The sequence below is a fragment of the Castanea sativa genome, chromosome 8 (genome assembly GCF_040712315.1).
Source record: "Castanea sativa cultivar Marrone di Chiusa Pesio chromosome 8, ASM4071231v1".
NCBI classification, from domain to species: Eukaryota; Viridiplantae; Streptophyta; class Magnoliopsida; order Fagales; family Fagaceae; genus Castanea; species Castanea sativa.
Window position 1 is genome coordinate 54,814,934 of NC_134020.1, and position 19,274 is coordinate 54,834,207.

At 33.0% G+C, this 19,274-nt stretch overlaps 1 protein-coding gene across 1 annotated transcript; it reads left to right on the forward strand.

Moving 5' to 3' along the window:
- Positions 1 to 12,150: 12,150 nt before the first annotated feature.
- On the forward strand, positions 12,151 to 14,787 carry LOC142605737 (heavy metal-associated isoprenylated plant protein 37). The gene is made up of 3 exons (XM_075777176.1): positions 12,151 to 12,589; positions 12,736 to 12,811; positions 13,436 to 14,787. The coding sequence occupies exons 1-3, from the start codon at positions 12,551 to 12,553 to the stop codon at positions 14,560 to 14,562; spliced, it is 1,242 nt and encodes a 413-aa protein (XP_075633291.1). The 5' UTR covers positions 12,151 to 12,550; the 3' UTR covers positions 14,563 to 14,787.
- The last annotated feature ends 4,487 nt before the right edge of the window (positions 14,788 to 19,274 follow it).

The window sequence follows — 19,274 nt, forward strand, 5'->3', positions numbered from 1 at the left end:
TATAAAAAAGTGTCATCCTTGGCCATATGCCCTATGGTTCACTGGTTAGTATCATCCTTCTACAACAAAGGCATGGTGTCTTCAATAGATCCTAAGCACAAAGTGCATAAGGATGTATCAATTCAGTTACAAGACCTTTGGCTTTTCTACAACTATTGTATGTGTTAGATTGCGATTGACTGTCTGTTATTTTTACATACATCCACTATTTTTTTCTCCATGACTGACGATATGCCAAGTCAAAATTGTGGTATAAAAGATTGTTGTTATATATATTTTCCAAAATTAAAGGACTTTCACATTAAAAAAAAGTTTCATCCTTGGCCATATACCCTACGGTTTATTGGTTAGTACCATCCTTCTGCAACAAAGGCCAAATGGGCACGGTGTCTTCAATAGATCCCAAGCACAAAGTGCATGAAGATGTGTCAATTCAGTTATAAGGCCTTTGGTTTTTTTTATAACTATCGTATGTGTTAGATTGTGAATGACTGTCTGTTACTTTTACATACACCCACTATTTTTTTCTCCATGACGATATGGCACATCAAATCTGGGACATAAAAGATTGTTATTATATATATTTTCCAAAATTAAAGGACTTTCACATTAAAAAAAAGTGTAATCCTTGGCCTATGCCCTACGGTTCATTGGTTAGTAGCATCCTTTTACAACAAAGCCCAGAAGGGCATGATGTCTTCAATAGATCCCAAGCACAAAGTACATGGGATATGTCAATTCAATTATAAAACTTTTGACTTTTCTACAATTATCGTATGTGTTAAATTGTAATGTTAGTTTGTTACTTTTATATAGACCCACTTTTTTTTCTCATGACTCACGTTATGCCACGTCAAAACTGTGACATAAAAGATTGTCCTTATATATATTTTTCAAAATTAAAGGACTTTCACATTAAAAAAAGTGCCATCCTTGGCCATATGCCCTACGGTTCATTGGTTAGTACCATCCTTCTGCAACAAAGGGCAGATGGGCATGGTGTCTTCAATAGAGGGCCAAAAGTGCAGACCCACTTCATGAAAAAAAGGCCTAGAAAGTAGGACAGTCAGGCCCAATAAGGCCAACACTGTCTCAACTCTTTTCATGTCCTCGTGTGTCTCTCATAAACACAGCAGATCAAACGTGGGGCCCAGACAAGAGATTGGTTACATCATATGTGATAGCATAGCATGGGATCCCAAAATTGTGGGTCCTATTGGTCACCAGTACCATAAATCATCCTGATCTTCATGATCTTACCCTCCTCACCCAAAATGTACTATAGGTCTTTATAATTTCCCCAGAGAATTTTAACCCCATTTAAGAATAAGATAACGATTGAATCATTGCACTCATTCCAGAAGGAAAAGAAGTCAGTGGCAGTTATAGTTAATTATTACAATTGGTATATGTTTTTTTAACAAATTTCAGAACATTTTTAATGCGGTCTTAATCTATTAAAATTGAAAAAAATGCTACTTACTATTTGGTGTGATGCGTATATATAAAAGTGATAGATATCACGTAAAATAATTATAAAAATGAGCAAAAAATTAATTGTGATTCTAGTAATACTCATCAAAATTTTCATATTTCACTCCATAACTTTTAGGCTCTGTTTGGGAGTTCAAGAAATGAATGGAATTGAATTGAATGATCATAAGGAAATGAAAAGGAAATGAATGAAATGGAACGTATTTAAGTAAAAAAAAAAAAAAGGAATAAAATGGAATCAAGTAGCCTTGATTGGGTGTTTTAAAATAAATGAAGGAAAAGTATTGAGAATGAATAGAATGTAAGTAATTCTGTTTGGAAGTAACATGGAGAATTATTTTATGACAACATTATTATTAGACCCCTATATTAAAATAAAGTGTTGAATATATAGGGGTATTTTGGGAGTTTTGGTAAAAAATTCATTAAATCTAATTTCATTGCCTCTCATTGCTCCCAATTTCGGGGGAATGAAAATTTGATATTTTAAAGAAATAGAGAGGAATGAGTGTTCCCTCCTACCTATTCCATTCTCTCTCACTTAAACTCCTAAATAATGGAATGAATTTTCCATTCCCTCCATTAAAACTCTCAAACAAGGAAAATGAAGAATATTATAAAATTATTCTTTAATTCATTTCCATTCTATTACACTTCCTCTTCTTACACGAGGCCTTAAGATAGTGTTCCATGGGTCTATCTTAACACAAAATACATAAAAGGAAAAGAAAATTGGTGAAATTTGTTATGGAGAGTTTTTTTTTTCCCCCTTTTTAATGTGAGATAGCATATTGTGATTGATAAAAATAAAATGATCCGGATGATTCTATATAAAAAAAAAATGGTCCGGTTAAGGCATACGTTAAAATTTTATTTTATTAAAAAAATTGTGGACAAAAGTTAATCACTTTCATTTCATCATAATTAAAATAAATAAATAAAAAGATTTACTACTGTAAACTTTAAAGCTAAGGAAATGTTTAGTAAAATCCATAAAAAAAATATATATATATATACATATTACACTGATCACACTTTATAAAATATTATGGAAAGGTTTAAAAATTATTAGGAGATATCGCTATAAAATTATTTTTTTTAGAGAGTTCTTTATAATAGTTTTCAATCACACTAAAAAATCAACCAATTTTTAGTGTAGACAGAATTTGAACCACAAACTTTTTATTTACTATTAAAAAATTTTATCAGTTGAACTAACAAGAACTTACTATAAAATTGGTAAAATTTTAATTAATGAAAAAGGTGGGAAAATCATTACAACTCTAACGAATAATTAATAAAAAAAATTAAAAAAAAGGTATAAAATTTGTTACTAGCAGTCTAGCACTATCAGAATCAGAGACTTCATCAGGAAGCAAAGACAGTAATCAATAAAGAAAAGAGTGAAGAAAGTAAAGGGGGGATTGGTTAAGTTGGGACAGCATGCAGAGAGTAGTTTGCAGGTGCTAGCTAGGGAGCAAGTAATGATGAACCCTAACACACCCACACCCACACCCACACCCACCTAGCTACTCTTTTTTTTTTTACTTCTTACACAACACCAGTCACTTTTACCTTTGTGTGATTGCGTGCTGTGCCTCTGGTCATATAGTATTAGTGTAGCCTCAGAAAGAAAAAAACGAACCTCTCTAAAAAAAGTCTTGGGACTCGAGGCCCAAAAGTCACATCTCCCACAAATGTTGCTGTTCATGTGGTTTATAAAAATGTGTTTTTTTTTGTATTGTATAGAAATGGTAAAAAAAAATAATGAGCAATTTATTTTTGGAAATTGTGAACCAAAAGAGGTCAAAAGGTGAAGGTTTACTTTGTCCTTTGGTTTTTCCCATTAGAGGGTCAGTTTAAAGAACTTTGTCCAAAAGTTAAAACATCTTTTTCTTTTGCACAGCTGGTCATTCAATTCAGTCCTATTAATAAATTCATTTTCTCCCTTTTAAGAATCACCTCAAAAGGTTCTTTCTATTTTTTTCTTTTTGTTTGTAGACTGTAATAGATGAGTCTTTTGGGTAAATATTGGTAAAAATGAAGTTTTTTGGGGTTATAGTCACTGTTCGAAGTTATTTGGGAAAATGAGGAGAGAGAGTGAATTTCGGCAACAGTGTTGCCGAAATTCGAAGAAAAGTATGAGAGAGAAAATCCAAACTGAGGAGAGAGAAATTTTGAGAATTTCGGCAACAGTGTTGCCGAAATTCCTCTGCCAAACCTGCCCGCTTCATGAGTGCCCATGCGTGTGAGTGCCAAAAGGAAAAAATAAAAAAGATTTGTGGCAATCCCATTGCCGAAAATGGAGGGAAAAGAAAAAAAAAAAAAAAAAAAAAGAAGAGAGAATTACAGCAATGGGATTGCCGAAATAGGGGGGAAAGAAAAAGAAAAAAAAAAAAAAAAAAAGTGGCCATGTAGTGCCGAAATAGGAAAAAAAAAAAAAGGAAAATTCGCAATGGGTTGCCGAAATAGGGGAAAAAAAAAAAAGGAAATGTGGCAATGGGATTGCCGAAATAGGGGGAAAGAAAAAAAACAAATGTGGCACTACATAGCCAACTTTTTTTTTTTTTTTTTTCTCTCCCCTATTTCGGCAACCCCATTGCCAATTTTCCTCTTTTTTTTTTTTTTTTTTTTTTTCCCCCTATTTCGGCCACCCCATTGCCAATTTTCTTTTTTTTTTTCCTTTCCCCCCTATTTCGGCAACCCCATTGCCAATTTTCCTTTTTTTTTTTTTTTCCTATTTCGGCGCTACATGGCCACTTTTTTTTTTTTTTTTTTTCTTTTTCTTTCCCCCCTATTTCGGCAATCCCATTGCTGTAATTCTTTTTTTTTTTTTTTTTTTCTTTTCCCTCCATTTTCGGCAATGGGATTGCCACAAACCTTTTTTATTTTTTCCTTTTGACACTCACGCGCATGGGTACTCAGTGAAGCGGGCAGGGTTTGGGCAGAAGGAATTTTGGCAACACTGTTGCCGAAATTCTCAAAATTTCTCTCCTCAGTTTGGATTTTCTCTCTCATACTTTTCTTCGAATTTCGGCAACACTGTTGCCGAAATTCACTCTCTCCTCATTTTCCCAAATAACTTCGAACAGTGACTATAACCCCAAAAAACTTCATTTTTACCAATATTTACCCAAAAGACTCCTGTAATAGATAGTCCGGGTTTAAATTTTTTAAAAAAAGTACCCCTAATTATTTGAGGTATTTTTGGGTATTTGCTAAGCTTTTTTTTTTTTTTTTTGAGGTGTTTTTCTTGCAACTCCGAATGTAGTCCTCAGAATAAAAATAAATATAACCCATCTCATATGTTATGCAAATGCACAGAGTTATTTTTTGTTTTTTTTGTTTTTAATTTAATTTACCTATCATGCATGTCAAAAAGAAAAGGTAAAGAGAAAGAAAAAAACGTATGCACCATCATATTAGTCTACGTTTGTGACTAAATCGGTTATTAAGAGAAAGAAAAAAAAGAAAAAGTAAATAAAGAAATTGCGTTATTTCGTTGGTATTTAATGTTCAAATTAGTTTTGAGAGGAATAAAATGACTATTTAGAAAGCACAACCAATTTTTTTTTTTTTTTAAATCCCAAATTTAAGGGGTTAAAATGGAAACGAAAATATAATTTTATCATAAATATTTTAAAAACTAACATATGATAACTCAATCAAATGATTGGATGAGTTATAAACATGGGATATTATGAGAGATAAAGTCTTGAAAATAATAATTCATTACTTCATAGCAAATTTACTCACTTTTTAACTCATAAACAAACCTAACATTTTGTATGTGATGCACATATTGTAGATTGTGAGTGGTGAAAAAAAAATTACAACCCTATATGAAAGTAATAAACAAACTACTCACAGTCTACTACATCATAATTATAACAAAATGACTTTATAAAACTCCCCACTAACTAGTTGTAGCATGGCAATTCCCTCCCTATGGAGAGGATAAACTAAACACCAAAGCGAGTTCCCTAAGACAACCTTGGTTGGGTTAGAAGTTGAGGCTTAATCTAAGACCTTTTAAGAATTTGGTTGATTGATTTTTCTCATAGTTTAGGCCACACAACTAGCATCATGGTCATTCTTTGGGCAATAAGAGCACAAAGGCCACTGACAGACAAAGGGTTATAGTTTTGTAAAGTGTAAACACATTATCACGATGTGGAATCTTTTTTCATGACTTATATGATGAGTTAATAGGCTTACAGCATACATCTGCACTTGTTTCTAATTGCAAGAATCTCCTTATTGAAGATTGAAAAATGAAGTGGGTTCCAGTTAGCTAAACTGGTAAAGTTTCTGATGGTTGTATAAAAAATTTGGGGTTCAATTTTCGCCTGCACCAAAAATTGATTGGTGTCTTAGTCTGATGATAAATAGCTATCATCAGGAGCGGACGTCGTAGGTTGAAACTCTCTAAAAAAAATTGGAAAATGAAAATTATATATATATATATTGGGATTCCAATTTTTGTGCCGATCAATTAACTACATTGATGGGAGGGCGATGACACGAAAATCATAAAATTTAATTATACATTGAGTATACAACTTATTCCGAGTCTTTTGGGTAAATATTGGTAAAAATGAAGTTTTTTGGGGTTATAGTCACTGTTCGAAGTTATTTGGAAAAATGAGGAGAGAGAGTGAATTTCGGCAACAGTGTTGCCGAAATTCGAAGAAAAGTATGAGAGAGAAAATCCAAACTGAGGAGAGAGAAATTTTGAGAATTTCGGCAACAGTGTTGCTGAAATTCCTTCTGCCCAAACCCTGCCCGCTTCACTGAGTGCCCATGCGCGTGAGTGCCAAAAGGAAAAAATAAAAAAGGTTTGTGGCAATCCCATTGCCGAAAATGGAGGGAAAAGAAAAAAAAAAAAAAAAAAAAAAAAAAGAGAATTACAGCAATGGGATTGCCGAAATAGGGGGGAAAGAAAAAGAAAAAAAAAAAAAAAAAAGTGGCCATGTAGTGCCGAAATAGGAAAAAAAAAAAAAGGAAAATTCGCAATGGGTTGCCGAAATAGGGGGAAAAAAAAAAGTAGCCATGTAGTGCCAAAATAGGAAAAAAAAAAAAAGGAAAATTGGCAATAGGGTTGCCGAATAGGGGAAAAAAAAAAAAGGAAAATTGGCAATGGGTTGCCGAAATAGGGGGGAAAGGAAAAAAAAAAAAAAAAAAAGAAAATTGGCAATGGGGTTGCCGAAATAGGGGGGAAAGAAAAAAAAAAAGGAAAATTGGCAATGGGGTTGCCGAAATAGTGGGGAAAGAAAAGAAAAAAAAAAAAAAATTGGCAATGGAGTTGCCGAAAGAGGGGGGAAAGGAAAAAAAAAAAAAAAAAAAAAAAAAAAAAGAGGAAAATTGGCAATGGGGTTGCCGAAATAGGGGGAAAAAAAAAAAAAAAAAGGAAAATTGGCAATGGGTTGCCGAAATAGGGGGGAAAGAAGAAAAAATAAAAAATAAATAAATAAATAAAGGAAAATTGGCAATGGGGTTGCCGAAATAGGGGAGAGAAAAAAAAAAAAAAAAAAGGTGGCTATGTAGTGCCACATTTGTTTTTTTTTCTTTCCCCCTATTTCGGCAATCCCATTGTCACATTTCCTCTTTTTTCTTTTTTTTTTTTTCCTATTTTGGCACTACATGGCCACTTTTTTTTTCCCCCTATTTCGGCAACCCATTGCGAATTTTCCTCTTTTTTTTTTCCTATTTCGGCACTACATGGCCACTTTTTTTTTTTTTTCCTTTTTCTTTTTCTTTCCCCCCCTATTTCGGCAATCTCATTGCTGTAATTCTCTCTTCTTTTTTTTTTTTTTTTCTTTTCCCTCCATTTTCGGCAATGGGATTGCCACAAACCTTTTTTTTTTTTTGCGTTTGGAACTCACGCGCAGGGGCACTCAGTGAAGCGGGCAGGGGTTTGGGCGAAGGAATTTCGGCAACACTTGTTGCCGAAATTCTCAAAATTTCTCTCTCCTCGGTTTGGATTTTCTCTCTCATACTTTTCGAATTTCGGCAACACTGTTGCCGAAATTCACTCTCTCTCCTCATTTTTCCAAATAACTTCGAACAGTGACTATAACCCCAAAAAACTTCATTTTTACCAATATTTACCCAAAAGACTCACTTATTCCTGTTAATTAACTTATTTATTCAAACGTTAAAAAAAGAAAGGTTTACAGATAAACCTATAGTCCACTTTTTTTCCCCCACAGTTAAAAACTGTATAAAAGTCATAGCCAAGAATTGGAGTCAAAAACAAAAAGGAAGTGGGGTTAACAAGAAATAAAGAAATCATCTGGAAAAAGAAGGAATAGTGGTAAATAGAGGAGGTGGTAATGTGAAAAAAAGTTGACCTCGTAACCTGTAACCCAATTTGTCGTGCTTCCCACACCGGAGTGAGGTTGTCCCTACTGGTCACGGGGATACGTGAAAATAAGTACAGGAATATATATATATATATATATATATAATTCAAGATTATATAGTGCTAGCTAGCTAGATAGCCAGCCTTTATACTAGTAGACCAATTTCTCCTCTAACTTCTCACACTACTTTCAATTTCTCGCTGTATCTTACTATACATTACTTTTGATAATTAGTTCCTAGTTAATTAGAATAATGTTGGAGAGGAGAGATGGATTCAAATCCATATTTTTTTTTGAGTGTGTATGAAAAGAAACCAACCCAATTCAATCCAATGCCTCAAATTGGGTTTTCACTTTTTTTTGTGATTTGGTGATTTGGGTTACATTGAAATTTTATTTTGAATTTTAAGTTAAATCAAATTCAAGTTGATAGTTTTTTCATAACTCATTTTACTTAAGTGTGAAATTGGATTACACTGAAATTGCTCATGTATGCGTTTGACATTTTAAACAGTGGGACCCACGGTTACTGTTCACATTTTTAAATGAAGACCCACATGTTTTAAAATTGGAACCCACAGCTACTGTTCACGTTTTAAAATTGTTTTGCTACAATTTTTAGTTTTTAGTAAAATAAGTGGTATTCGAATTAACTCTTAATCCATCGAATTTATAGATTTATTCATTGACCTTATTTATATTTCTAGTTTGATTTATTTATGTGTTTTGAAAATTAATTTGGATGAATTTGAAAATTAGATATATAATTTAGAAAAATCGTGTGAAATTTGAATAATTTATTGACAAAATGCTTAAAAATTTTACGAAAAATGATACGACTTGTCTCTAGTGAGCAGTTTCATTGGACACGTGTCTATATTCCAACTTGTCTAGTAAAACTGCCTTACACAAGCTCTATAAAAATAAAACCACTTTTTGTCTTTTTAATAAGACATGAAATATATAAATGCAATTCATTTATCCAATCCAACCCATTTGAGTTGGGTATAAAATTACTCAACTCAACAATGTTTGGTTGGATTGAAAAAATCATTCATGCACACCCTTAATTTTCTTAATAAAATAGAGAATGTTGTATTGCTACTAGGCTACAAGTTCCTTTACCTGAGTTCTTAAAATTTTGACGGGTTCTATTTGGATCAGAGTTATGCTTCTTCAACTTTAAACGACAAGTAGACAAGGGGCTTCAATTTAGTTCAACCACTCTTTACATTATTGCTAACATACACACATGATACAACAATGCAGAAAATTACCAAAATTTAAATAGTGTGATTGCAGCCAAATATTGCAGGAATCTAAACATCCGTACGTGTGGATCTCACGCAGCATTGTATGTACGGAATTCCAGTGATTCCTGTTATATTCATAAGCTTATATTTGTATATTTGCAATTTAAGAGGTGGAAAAAATAGTGTGTTTGAACTTGAATAATATATATATTTTTTTATTGATTTACTTTATTTAAAAGATAAATTGTGTAAGAATATAATTTTACATACTAGAAAGTAAAACTTAAAAAATAAAAAAACTAAGCTAACAAAACAAGTAAAACAAACTTCAAATAAAAAGCTTAACCAATAACACTAATAACAGGTCCACTAAAAAAACGAAAAAGAATAAAAGAAGAGGAAAGTTTCCAACTTTATTTTATTTTATTTTTTAAAATTTTTTTGAGAATAAGAATTGCAACTATTTTATTAAAGCAACGACTATTTGACTAAATCAGCTTGAAAAACAGAGTAAAAAGGCTCCATCCACATTGCATAGTCAAAAACATTTATGGAATAATGTTTGGTTTTAGTCTAGTGCTAGATTTAGTGCACCTATAGAAGAAGCTTTGCTCAAAATAGAATTAATTTTTTTTCCAACACTGAAAATTTCGCTTATATTTACACACCCTTAAAACCCTTTTGTTTTTTGGATTATGGTGGATAAGTGAAGTACTATCTCAAATATTTTGCGAGTTTGATGTGAAAACGTGATATAAAATCTGGTATCCCTAATTGAAGTGAGTAAAGAAGGGTTTGACCTATTATGCATCACAATTGATACTTAGACAAAAAATTGAAAATCAAATCAAATTACAAGTAGGAATAATGGCAACTCTTCCCTTCCATGGTTGTGAGCTATTGGCTCATGCAAGACTGGAGCCAATAGCTCAAGCATTGAAGAGAGATCAATCCAGGTATTCTCAAAGGGCTTTGCCTTAAGGTCCAGGGTTTTCATTCGAATCCTTTCACCTTAGTGTGGTGAATTATAAGAAAAATTTGGATTAGTTCCCTATGGAAAAGTTATTTAAAGTTGTGGAACATTTTATTCAGGCAGGTTCTAATCTAAATAGTTCTTATTCCGAATTTAAGATTATTTCCTCAATAGAAATGGTTCAAACATATGAAATATTTTATTTTCTTCTTTTTTTGGTTGGTTAGGAACTCGGAGAGAGGATGATTAGACGTGGATTTGGCAACTTTATTGTAACATGCATGACTTTGCGGTCAGTACAACCAAACCATTAGGTGTTCAGCAATATTTCAGGGTGGTCAAGATCAATGTAATCATATTTTGGACTTTGAAGTATACATCAAATGTGACATTTGAAGGAAAGTGATTTTTACACTGCATGGAACAGTTCTATGCTAAGAAGAATGGTACATACACATTTCTTCTGAAAAAACACTTTTTACAATGTTCTTTTATTCCCCAGTTTCCATGTTACTTATATGTACTAGTGTCTAGTATTAAATGGAAAAATCTATAGTCTACCTTTCACGGCAATATTTTTGGTTAAAAATGTGCTCAGTCATTCTGTATTTTCTTACCAGTAAGCAACAATGCCCGATAATGTCCAATGATAACTTGTACTACGAAATTGGAGATAACCTTTAGTCCCCCAAAAAATACAATAGACTGTTTTTACATACAACAAAATTAAGTGGTTTAATATAAAATCTGGTTTGTTCTTCTCGGGTTTTGCAATAAGTCACTAGCTAGCTAGTCTGCATAAAAGTTAGTCTTTAATTTTTCTTTTAAAAAACATGCTTGGTCTCGACCTTCTTTTCCTAACAGGAAGGTTTATGCAATAAAAAATCAAGGATATGTGCCCATGGCAAGGTTGTTAGCTCATTGCTTAAGTAGTAGTGTACTAAAAGGGAATTCAAAGATGCTGCTTCTCTTGTTGGTTAATGAGAGTTGGGGATTATAAAAAAAATTAAGGGTTTTATTAACCGGACCCAAAAATAAAAACCTCTTATATGAAGGTCAATCTTGCCCGTACTGTCCAGACTTTAATGAAAACCCACCGAAGCTAATTGACTGATTTTAATAGAAATCCCACCATGCTATTAACATTTTGATTGCTATTTATTGAATCAACTCTTATTCAGACTTTAATTATGTTGTAATTATTTCTAAAAAAAAAAAAAAACTCTTATTGAGCCTTAATATACTCTTATTGGGCTAGTTTGCTTTTGAAGCTCTCATCAGTGTTTATTTTTCGACTAAAGTACATTTTTTGTACCTTTTTTTTTTATTTTGAGAATTACATTTTTTGTACTTAAAATTTGGAGTTATTTTCATTATAACTATATGTTTCAAAATTTTATTTTTGCTCTTCAAGTTTGATTTCATTTTCATATTAATCTATACCGTTCATTTTTATTAGTAACTTAACCTTTAAATACGCTTCATATTTAACTATTTCGTTAAACACTAGCTTTAAAATATTATGGAATGTATGGATTTCATTGTCTATGCATATCAACATTATGAATAGTTAAATTAGTAACTCAAGTCAATATAGAAAAAAAAAATCAAACATCAACAACTAAAATATAAATTTTAAAACACGAAAGAATCAGAATCAAAGTCAAATTCATTCTCAAAAAAAAAAAAAATCAAAGTAAAATTGAATGTCCTTATAAATGGTCTATGAATATGATGGTTGAGAGCTATATCCAGATACCCCATTTTTAAAATGTAAGCATTTTTTTGTGGGCATCAATGTGAGCATTTTTTCAAGTTTCAACTTCAAAATCCAAAACACAGAGAGAGAGAGACACATTAAGCTCAGAGCTCTCATACTTAAATTATCACGAGAACATATTATTTTATGGGGGTAAGTAGATGTGACAAAGAGGACAGAGATATAAGTCGGCCTGTCAAGTCGCTGTTCTTCAGTATTTAACGTTAAATCACATCATTTCAGAATTTCAGATCACCCGCTTCTTTCTCTCTCTCCCACATTTTACTCCTTCACCTACTTACATTGCTCTCTCTCTCTCACTTACTTTTTTATCTTCTGCCTATTCAGTATATGTGATTTTAATTTCCACCTATTTGTCTTGGCATTTGGGTTTTGCATAGTTTGTCACTATTTTTGTTTTCCTCTTTATAAACTAATATTTTAACTTTTAAGTTCAACACCCATGTGCCCTTGTTTTGTTTTGGTTTTGAGAAACTGAAGGGAGAGAAGAGAGAAGTGAAAAGCAAAGACCAAAGAGATAAAAGGAAGAATCTATATCTATAAGTTGTAGAAAACTCACATGCCATTGCTAACTCTTTTACCCGCACTAGCTTAGGTGTTTATCCTTTTTTTCTAGCACTGAGAGAGAAAAGAAGAGAGAGAGAGAGAGAAAAAGAATTCTTTCATTCCAAACAGCACTGAAGAAATGACTAAAGAAGAAGACTTTAAGCTCCTCAAGATCCAGGTCTCTCTCTCTCTTAACCACATTCTCTCTGTCTTCACAAGTCTTTCTTTTTTCTTTTATTTATTTTACTATGAATATACAGCAAAGTGGGTTGGTGGTCTTTTCCTTAAGAATCTTTCTTCTTGTTTTATTTTCATTCTCTACAGACTTGTGTTCTCAAAGTGAGCATACACTGTGATGGGTGTAAGCAGAAAGTGAAGAAACTTCTTCAGAGGATAGAAGGTGCTCACTCTCTTATATTATCCTTTTAGCTTGTCTTACAAGTTCTTGTCTTTGCTCTTATTGGTGACTCAACATTGTGTGAACTTTGTTGTTTGTTGTTATATGTTACTTCTAGTGTACTATTAAAAGCTCGGTTGGCTACTGAGAAAATGTTGGAAGAAATTTTTTAAAATGAAGACTATTTTCTTGGCCCTTCGTGGAAACAAAAACAATGAAGTGAACTGAGCCTTATAATAATATTTAGCTTTACTGAAAATTAGAATAACATCAAGCTTGTTTCCTCTACAGCTGAAGAGTACATTGGTTTTTTTTTTCTTTTTTTTTGATGCAAGTACATTGGTTAGTAGTTACTCTGTTCTAAGTCAAATGACATGTAAAGAATTATCTTTTTTATGTTTAATGATTGATTATATCATGTCAAAAGTAATGATTGTTATGGGGTATTAATAATTAATGCTAATGACTGACTATTTCACCTTTATTTGAGAGAAGAAAATTTAAGTTCACTGTTCGTAGACCAAAGAGTTTAGGCTAATTTGTCATGAAAGCAGACTTTAAGCTTTGAATTTTGTGCATTACAATCTCTTAATCTGGTTTCCCCTTTGTTCTTCCCTACTGTTGCAGGTGTTTACCAAGTAAATATAGACGCTGAGCAGCAAAAGGTCACAGTTTCAGGAAGTGTAGATGCTGCTACTCTGATTAAGAAACTAGTCAGAGCTGGTAAATATGCTGAGCTTTGGTCACAGAAACCCAACCAAAACCAAAACCAAAACCAAAAGCAGAAGAACAACAACTGCATCAAAGATGATAAGAACAACAAAGGTCAAAAGCAAGGGTTGATGAAGGGCCTTGAAGCCTTCAAAAATCAGCAGAAATTTCCTATTTTCTGCCCTGAAGAAGATGATGATTTCTATGATGAGGAGGAAGAGGACTATGAAGAGGAAGAACTTAGGTTTCTCAGGGAGAAAGCTAACCAACTGAATTTGCTTAGGCAGCAAGTTGAAGCAAATAATGCAAAGAAGGGTGTTGGGGTTGGAGCCATAGCTACAGGTTCTAACAATGGAAAAATGAACAATAATGTTGGACATGTGAATGCTGGAAATGGAAAGAAAGGAAACACAGATCATCAGAATATGGGAATGAGGGTTAGTCCAGGAGGGATTGATCCAAAAACTCTTGCAGCTTTGAAAATGAATGCTGCTCATTTGGGTGGTGGGAACAATATTATCAATGCCGGGGAAGCCAAAAGGGCTAATGACATTGGTGCCATGATGAATTTAGCTGGTTTTCATGGAAATGGGATTAATGCTTCTGCTTCTGCTCCTGCTCCTGCTGCTGCTTTAGCAGGCAATCCCAATGGTTTGGCAGGTTTTCCAGTCCAATCCAACAATGGGTATCATCAGGGATCTTCTTCTGCAGTCCCAACTGGTGGATATGCTACTGGTCAACAACAATACCCTGCATCAATGCTGATGAACATGAATGGTTACAACAACCATCCATCACCTATGATGATGAACATGGACATGCAGACTAGGCATGCCATGCAACAACAGCCCCAGATGATGTATCAAAGGGCCCCTTTGGTTCCACCAAGCACTGGCTATTACTACAATTATAGCCCTAGCCCTAGTCCTAGTCCTAGTCCTTACAATGTTCCATACCCTCACACTCAGCCTAATTACAGTGGTTATAACTCTGCAGCACATATGTTCAGTGATGAGAACACAAGCAGCTGTTCCATAATGTAATAATAAAATAACTTGTAGAGAAAAAGGTATGGTGCTGACTTCAAATTCTCTGTTAGTGGAGTTGTTTAGACTTTTGATTGTATTAATGTAGTATTTGGTGTATGGGGAAGGGATGGGTTAGAATGGGATATCTGGTTTAAAATGTGATCATCAGTGTGTATTGTGTATTTGTTAAGAAGTTGCTTTTTAATTTTTTATTACTACTCTAGTTATGTCTGTTTGTTCTTTCTCTGTTTTCATGTGACTGACTACACGATGTGGTTTGTTAGCCACTACACTAGTAAATAAACAGAAGGATTGATTAGCATATTTCCCCTTTTTTATTATTTACTAATCATGATAAATTATTCCAATAATTTTGAATCATGAGTAATTTTTCAGATGCATCTAAGTTCACAGCTTTTCTGACCATGTACCAAACGGGCTACATACTATTTTTATTATGTTACTTACTTTTTTACTGACTCGTATTTAAAAAAAAAAATTGAAAATTATTGTTTAAACACAGTAACTAAACAGGTCCATAGAAATTATAGTTTGTCGTCTATGAAAAAAGTATTGGGTGTTTTGTTCTGCTGAATAAAACAAGAGTTTACATGCGTGGATATTGCCCTCAATTCACTTAAGCTCGAACTTATTTACTCAAATCCACAACCTAAAACTCGTAAAATAGTTATGGACCTCTATTTACTTGAACTCTACTGAGTCTACTCATAAATAGCATGGAACCATTCACCCAATAGGAAGGCCTGTTTACTCGAATTCACAACCTCGAACTCTGAAAATGATGGGCTGCAATTGGGTGTGGCATTTTTTTTGTGGTTATCAAGAGCATGGTTGAAATTTGAGTTTGTTTACTTGATCTGTGAGTGACGAGGAGGAGACATGAATTAGTGGATGTTGTAGAGTGACATGATGATGGCAGTGTGCAGAGAGCAAAGACCAGCTAGCTAATTAAGCTAGCTAGGTTGACAATAATGTGCAGCAGAGGATTTTTTTTGGCCGAAACAAAATGTGTATCACAATCACAGCACCAGACAACTGTATACTATTTATTGTATGGTGCTGTGAATATATATTCAAAGTTTGGTAACTGTGCATGTGTTCATCACATGTTTTTACCGACAGGACAATTGTGGACCACAACATTCTTATTATTATTATTATTGTTTGTATTTTTGGACTGAAGGAAAACAAACCGATCATACTGTAGCTTATCTGTTAGGTGATGCTAGCATGAATTATAGCATGTTTTAATCGATTTATGCATATGGTATATAATTATTTAATCATATGCAAGTAGTACTAAAATAACAGGTTCTTTTTTGTGAGTGAGACAACGATATTTGATTATGTTTACACTTTTCTTTTTATTATAAGGGATATTATTTTAAAAGCATTAACACATCACCTAAAGGAAAGGGTATTCATTAAAAATATTATAAAAAAAAAAAACCCCCTATAGGAAAGGGTTACAAATTACATAGTATGTAGGAAAGGACTTGAAAAATGGAGATGAGAGAGTGAAATATTCCAAATACCAAAAACAAGAGGTAGAATTTGAAACAACGAATGCTAGTTAGGCCCAAAAACAATCTCTAATAAGATCATGATAGATAGATTCGATAGCTGAATAATTCAAGACCTAAGCACTAGTTTAGGATTATGGGTGGTGCTGAACCTAGCAATAGTGATATGAAGGTGATAAAAGCACATAATTGATGATTTTGTATGCTAAAAGTGCCTAGGGTATGTAAGACACAGTCAAAGCTATGTTTGCCTTATTTTCATTGGGCTGACTCTAGTATGGCTTTGGGTCCACTCTCACTTCTATTCTTTCATGGGTTTTCCTTGTTGAGGGAAGAGATGGGTTAGTCACTCCCCATTCAACTTTTGTTTCTTTGTTTCAAATTAAATTGAAAATCAGCAAATGGTAAGAAAGGAATCTCAACTATTTACTCCCCCAGTTCTCCTCTGACTATTTAACCATTTATTCGGGTGTTTCATGTTTGTACTCATCCTTTTTTACACTCATCAGATAATTATAGAGGTGACTTTTTTAGGGGCGGTCTTAATATGTTAGCTAAAAGTTTAGACCCCTATAACCTCATGGATGCCATCAAACCCTAAGATTTTGGAATCACTAGGCCAACTTTTTGGGGTTTAGTATACTCTTATTTAGGTGAACTTATGACATAATAAGTGTGGATAGGAAGAGTTTTTACCCTATCTCTTGTTAGCTGTAAGTTTCTGGGACAAATGTTAAGTTATAGTCCTATGCAAAAGGTAGAATAGGAGAGAGTAGCCATTGACTTATTTCAACATGGTACTTTTTTATTTTTCCCTAATAGCATTGCTACCAAAATTTACAAAGAGATAGATAATCATGTTAGTAAGGCTTCCATTGATTTGGTGATGTTTTCAAATAGTAGTTCTATTTGTTGAAAGTAGTTGATTGTGAATAAGTAGTGATGGAGCCAGGACTTGGAGTTAGGGGTTCTATTACTAGTTACATGTAATAACTTCAGCCTTCACTTTTGCTGCTTAGACTTTGAGTTTTTTTTTTTTTTTGGTCTTTGATGTGTGTGTTTGCTGCTAGGTATATGACAAAATTATTTTGCTAAAATTTTTTTTAGAGGACCACGTTGTTTGTTTTGAGCAAAATTTATTAGCTGAACTTAATTTTTTTTAGTTTTGCTATTAGTAATTTTGTTGCGATCATCGAGCCAAAAAAAAAAAAAAAATTACATCAATCTTTCAAAAAGTCTGCATGCTAATGTGCTCTGCTCTTCTAGATCTTGCCTACGCAGTAGTCTTTACTTGCTATGGTTGAAGATCTTGAGAAAAAATCCATTAATAAAATCAATCAGTGGTAGGATCTTTCAGCAGTACTTGGGGTGCAGACACTACAGAGTACCACTTTTCATACTAAATCGTAAATCCCTGATCAAATCAAATTAATCAATCAACAGAAAAAACAAAGCTCATTTGCCAACAAAATTTTCTTTGAAAGGGAAATGTCACACTGCTACCATACAAGAGTTAGTATATTACAAATATTTTATACTACACTTTATATCTATATATATATAAAATAAAATTTTAATCTGATTTAATTTAATTATATTTGTGTAAGGGTGGCAAATGGGTGGGAATGTGTGAATTTGAGGTGAGCTTAATTAGGTTGAGTATACAAAACTTATTTACACATTAAAACCCATTTAAGTATATATGTGTGTGAGGCTTTCTCCTAAAAACTTGAATCTCAACTGTTACCTCTCACACCCCACAAAAACTTATGCTTGTAGTGTGACCATTGTACACGGTGGTAATACTACACATATTTAGCACTTACATATCTTGGTCAATTCTTGATTATGACTAAACTCAAGGGACATTAATTGTCTCTTATTTTAGCCTAATTAATAGGTCAATTTTTTTTTTTTGGTCTCTATGTACTCCAATTGTATAGCACTTTTGATGTACAGAAAATACAGATCAAGTTATACTTGATCCCCATCCCAGCTACAACATTGTGCTCAATAGTAAGGCCAAATATTTGGCAGATGAATTGGGTGGAGGAGATACAATGCAAGGTTAACGTTGACGAAGTCATCCAAGATTCAAGATATTGTGTAGGGGAAAATAATAAAATTTGAAAGGTTGTTTTAGTCACTATTGTGGACTTTATATATCGTGGAAATTTCTTTGACTTTTTGACTATCTATTTTTGAATATATGAATAAGAATAATTCAAATTAGTTAAATATAAGTAAGAATAACCCTTTGGAATTCTGTGCCCTACATGGGGGGCTATACTCATTATTCACACGGTAAAGGTTGACGGAATAATGATCACAAAATATATAAATATAATTTGATAGTTTAAGGAGTTGGATTAAAACTTTGGACGTATATTGAAAATATAAAAAAGTATCAATTATAACACTCTTGGGACATGTATATTTGTGTTTTACTTGATACCAATAAAAGTGAAATAAAAATTCAAAAGATAACCTAACAGTAATTACATTTTTTATAGTGACTTATGTCTATAGTTCAAACCTCACATTCTTTATCTCTATATACTTATAAATAAATGTAATATAGTGATGGATTCATCTAATTACAGTTTGCTACGTACAAAATGTAAACAAAAATTATGAAAATTGTTGTGTTTACTATTATTTAGCATTTTTGTACTTTTTCAAACATTCCCTTCGGAAGTTTGTATGATGAATAGTTCATGCTTGGGCTCGGATGTAGTGATAATCATTTATTTAGTGAAGAGTGCACTATGGGCTGGGTTAATAGACAAACCATGATCTCTATCTTGGACAACAGCCTTTACACATATAAAGCCCATTGGGGGCTTGGCTCTTGAGAGAGAGAGAGACTTTGAGACTTTGAGAGGCGATTAATTGAGTGGGGAATTTGAACAAGTTGGAGGGTGAGATAATGGGCTGGGTTTGTTTGAATTTTGTTGGGTTGTTTGGGTTTCGATTTGTGTTGGGCTCCAAATGTTTCAAATCAAACACAATTTTTCAAAAAGAAAATTCATTACCAAACATACCCCAATAACAAAAAAAGGTACCACACAAAGTTCCAAATAGTTGGCCCCTTTTTTTTTTTATAAGAATAGTTGGCCCTTATACAAATGTGTTTGGAACTAATCAGATAATCTCTAATGGTAGAAATGGATAAATCCCATT

Bases quoted from the DNA above. Each gene is read 5' to 3' on its own strand.
- LOC142605737 (XM_075777176.1), top strand. From the start codon at position 12,551: ATGACTAAAGAAGAAGACTTTAAGCTCCTCAAGATCCAG. The intron at 12,590-12,735 runs GTCTCTCTCTCT...CATTCTCTACAG, and splicing joins TTAAGCTCCTCAAGATCCAG to ACTTGTGTTCTCAAAGTGAG. The intron at 12,812-13,435 runs GTGCTCACTCTC...CTACTGTTGCAG, and splicing joins ACTTCTTCAGAGGATAGAAG to GTGTTTACCAAGTAAATATA.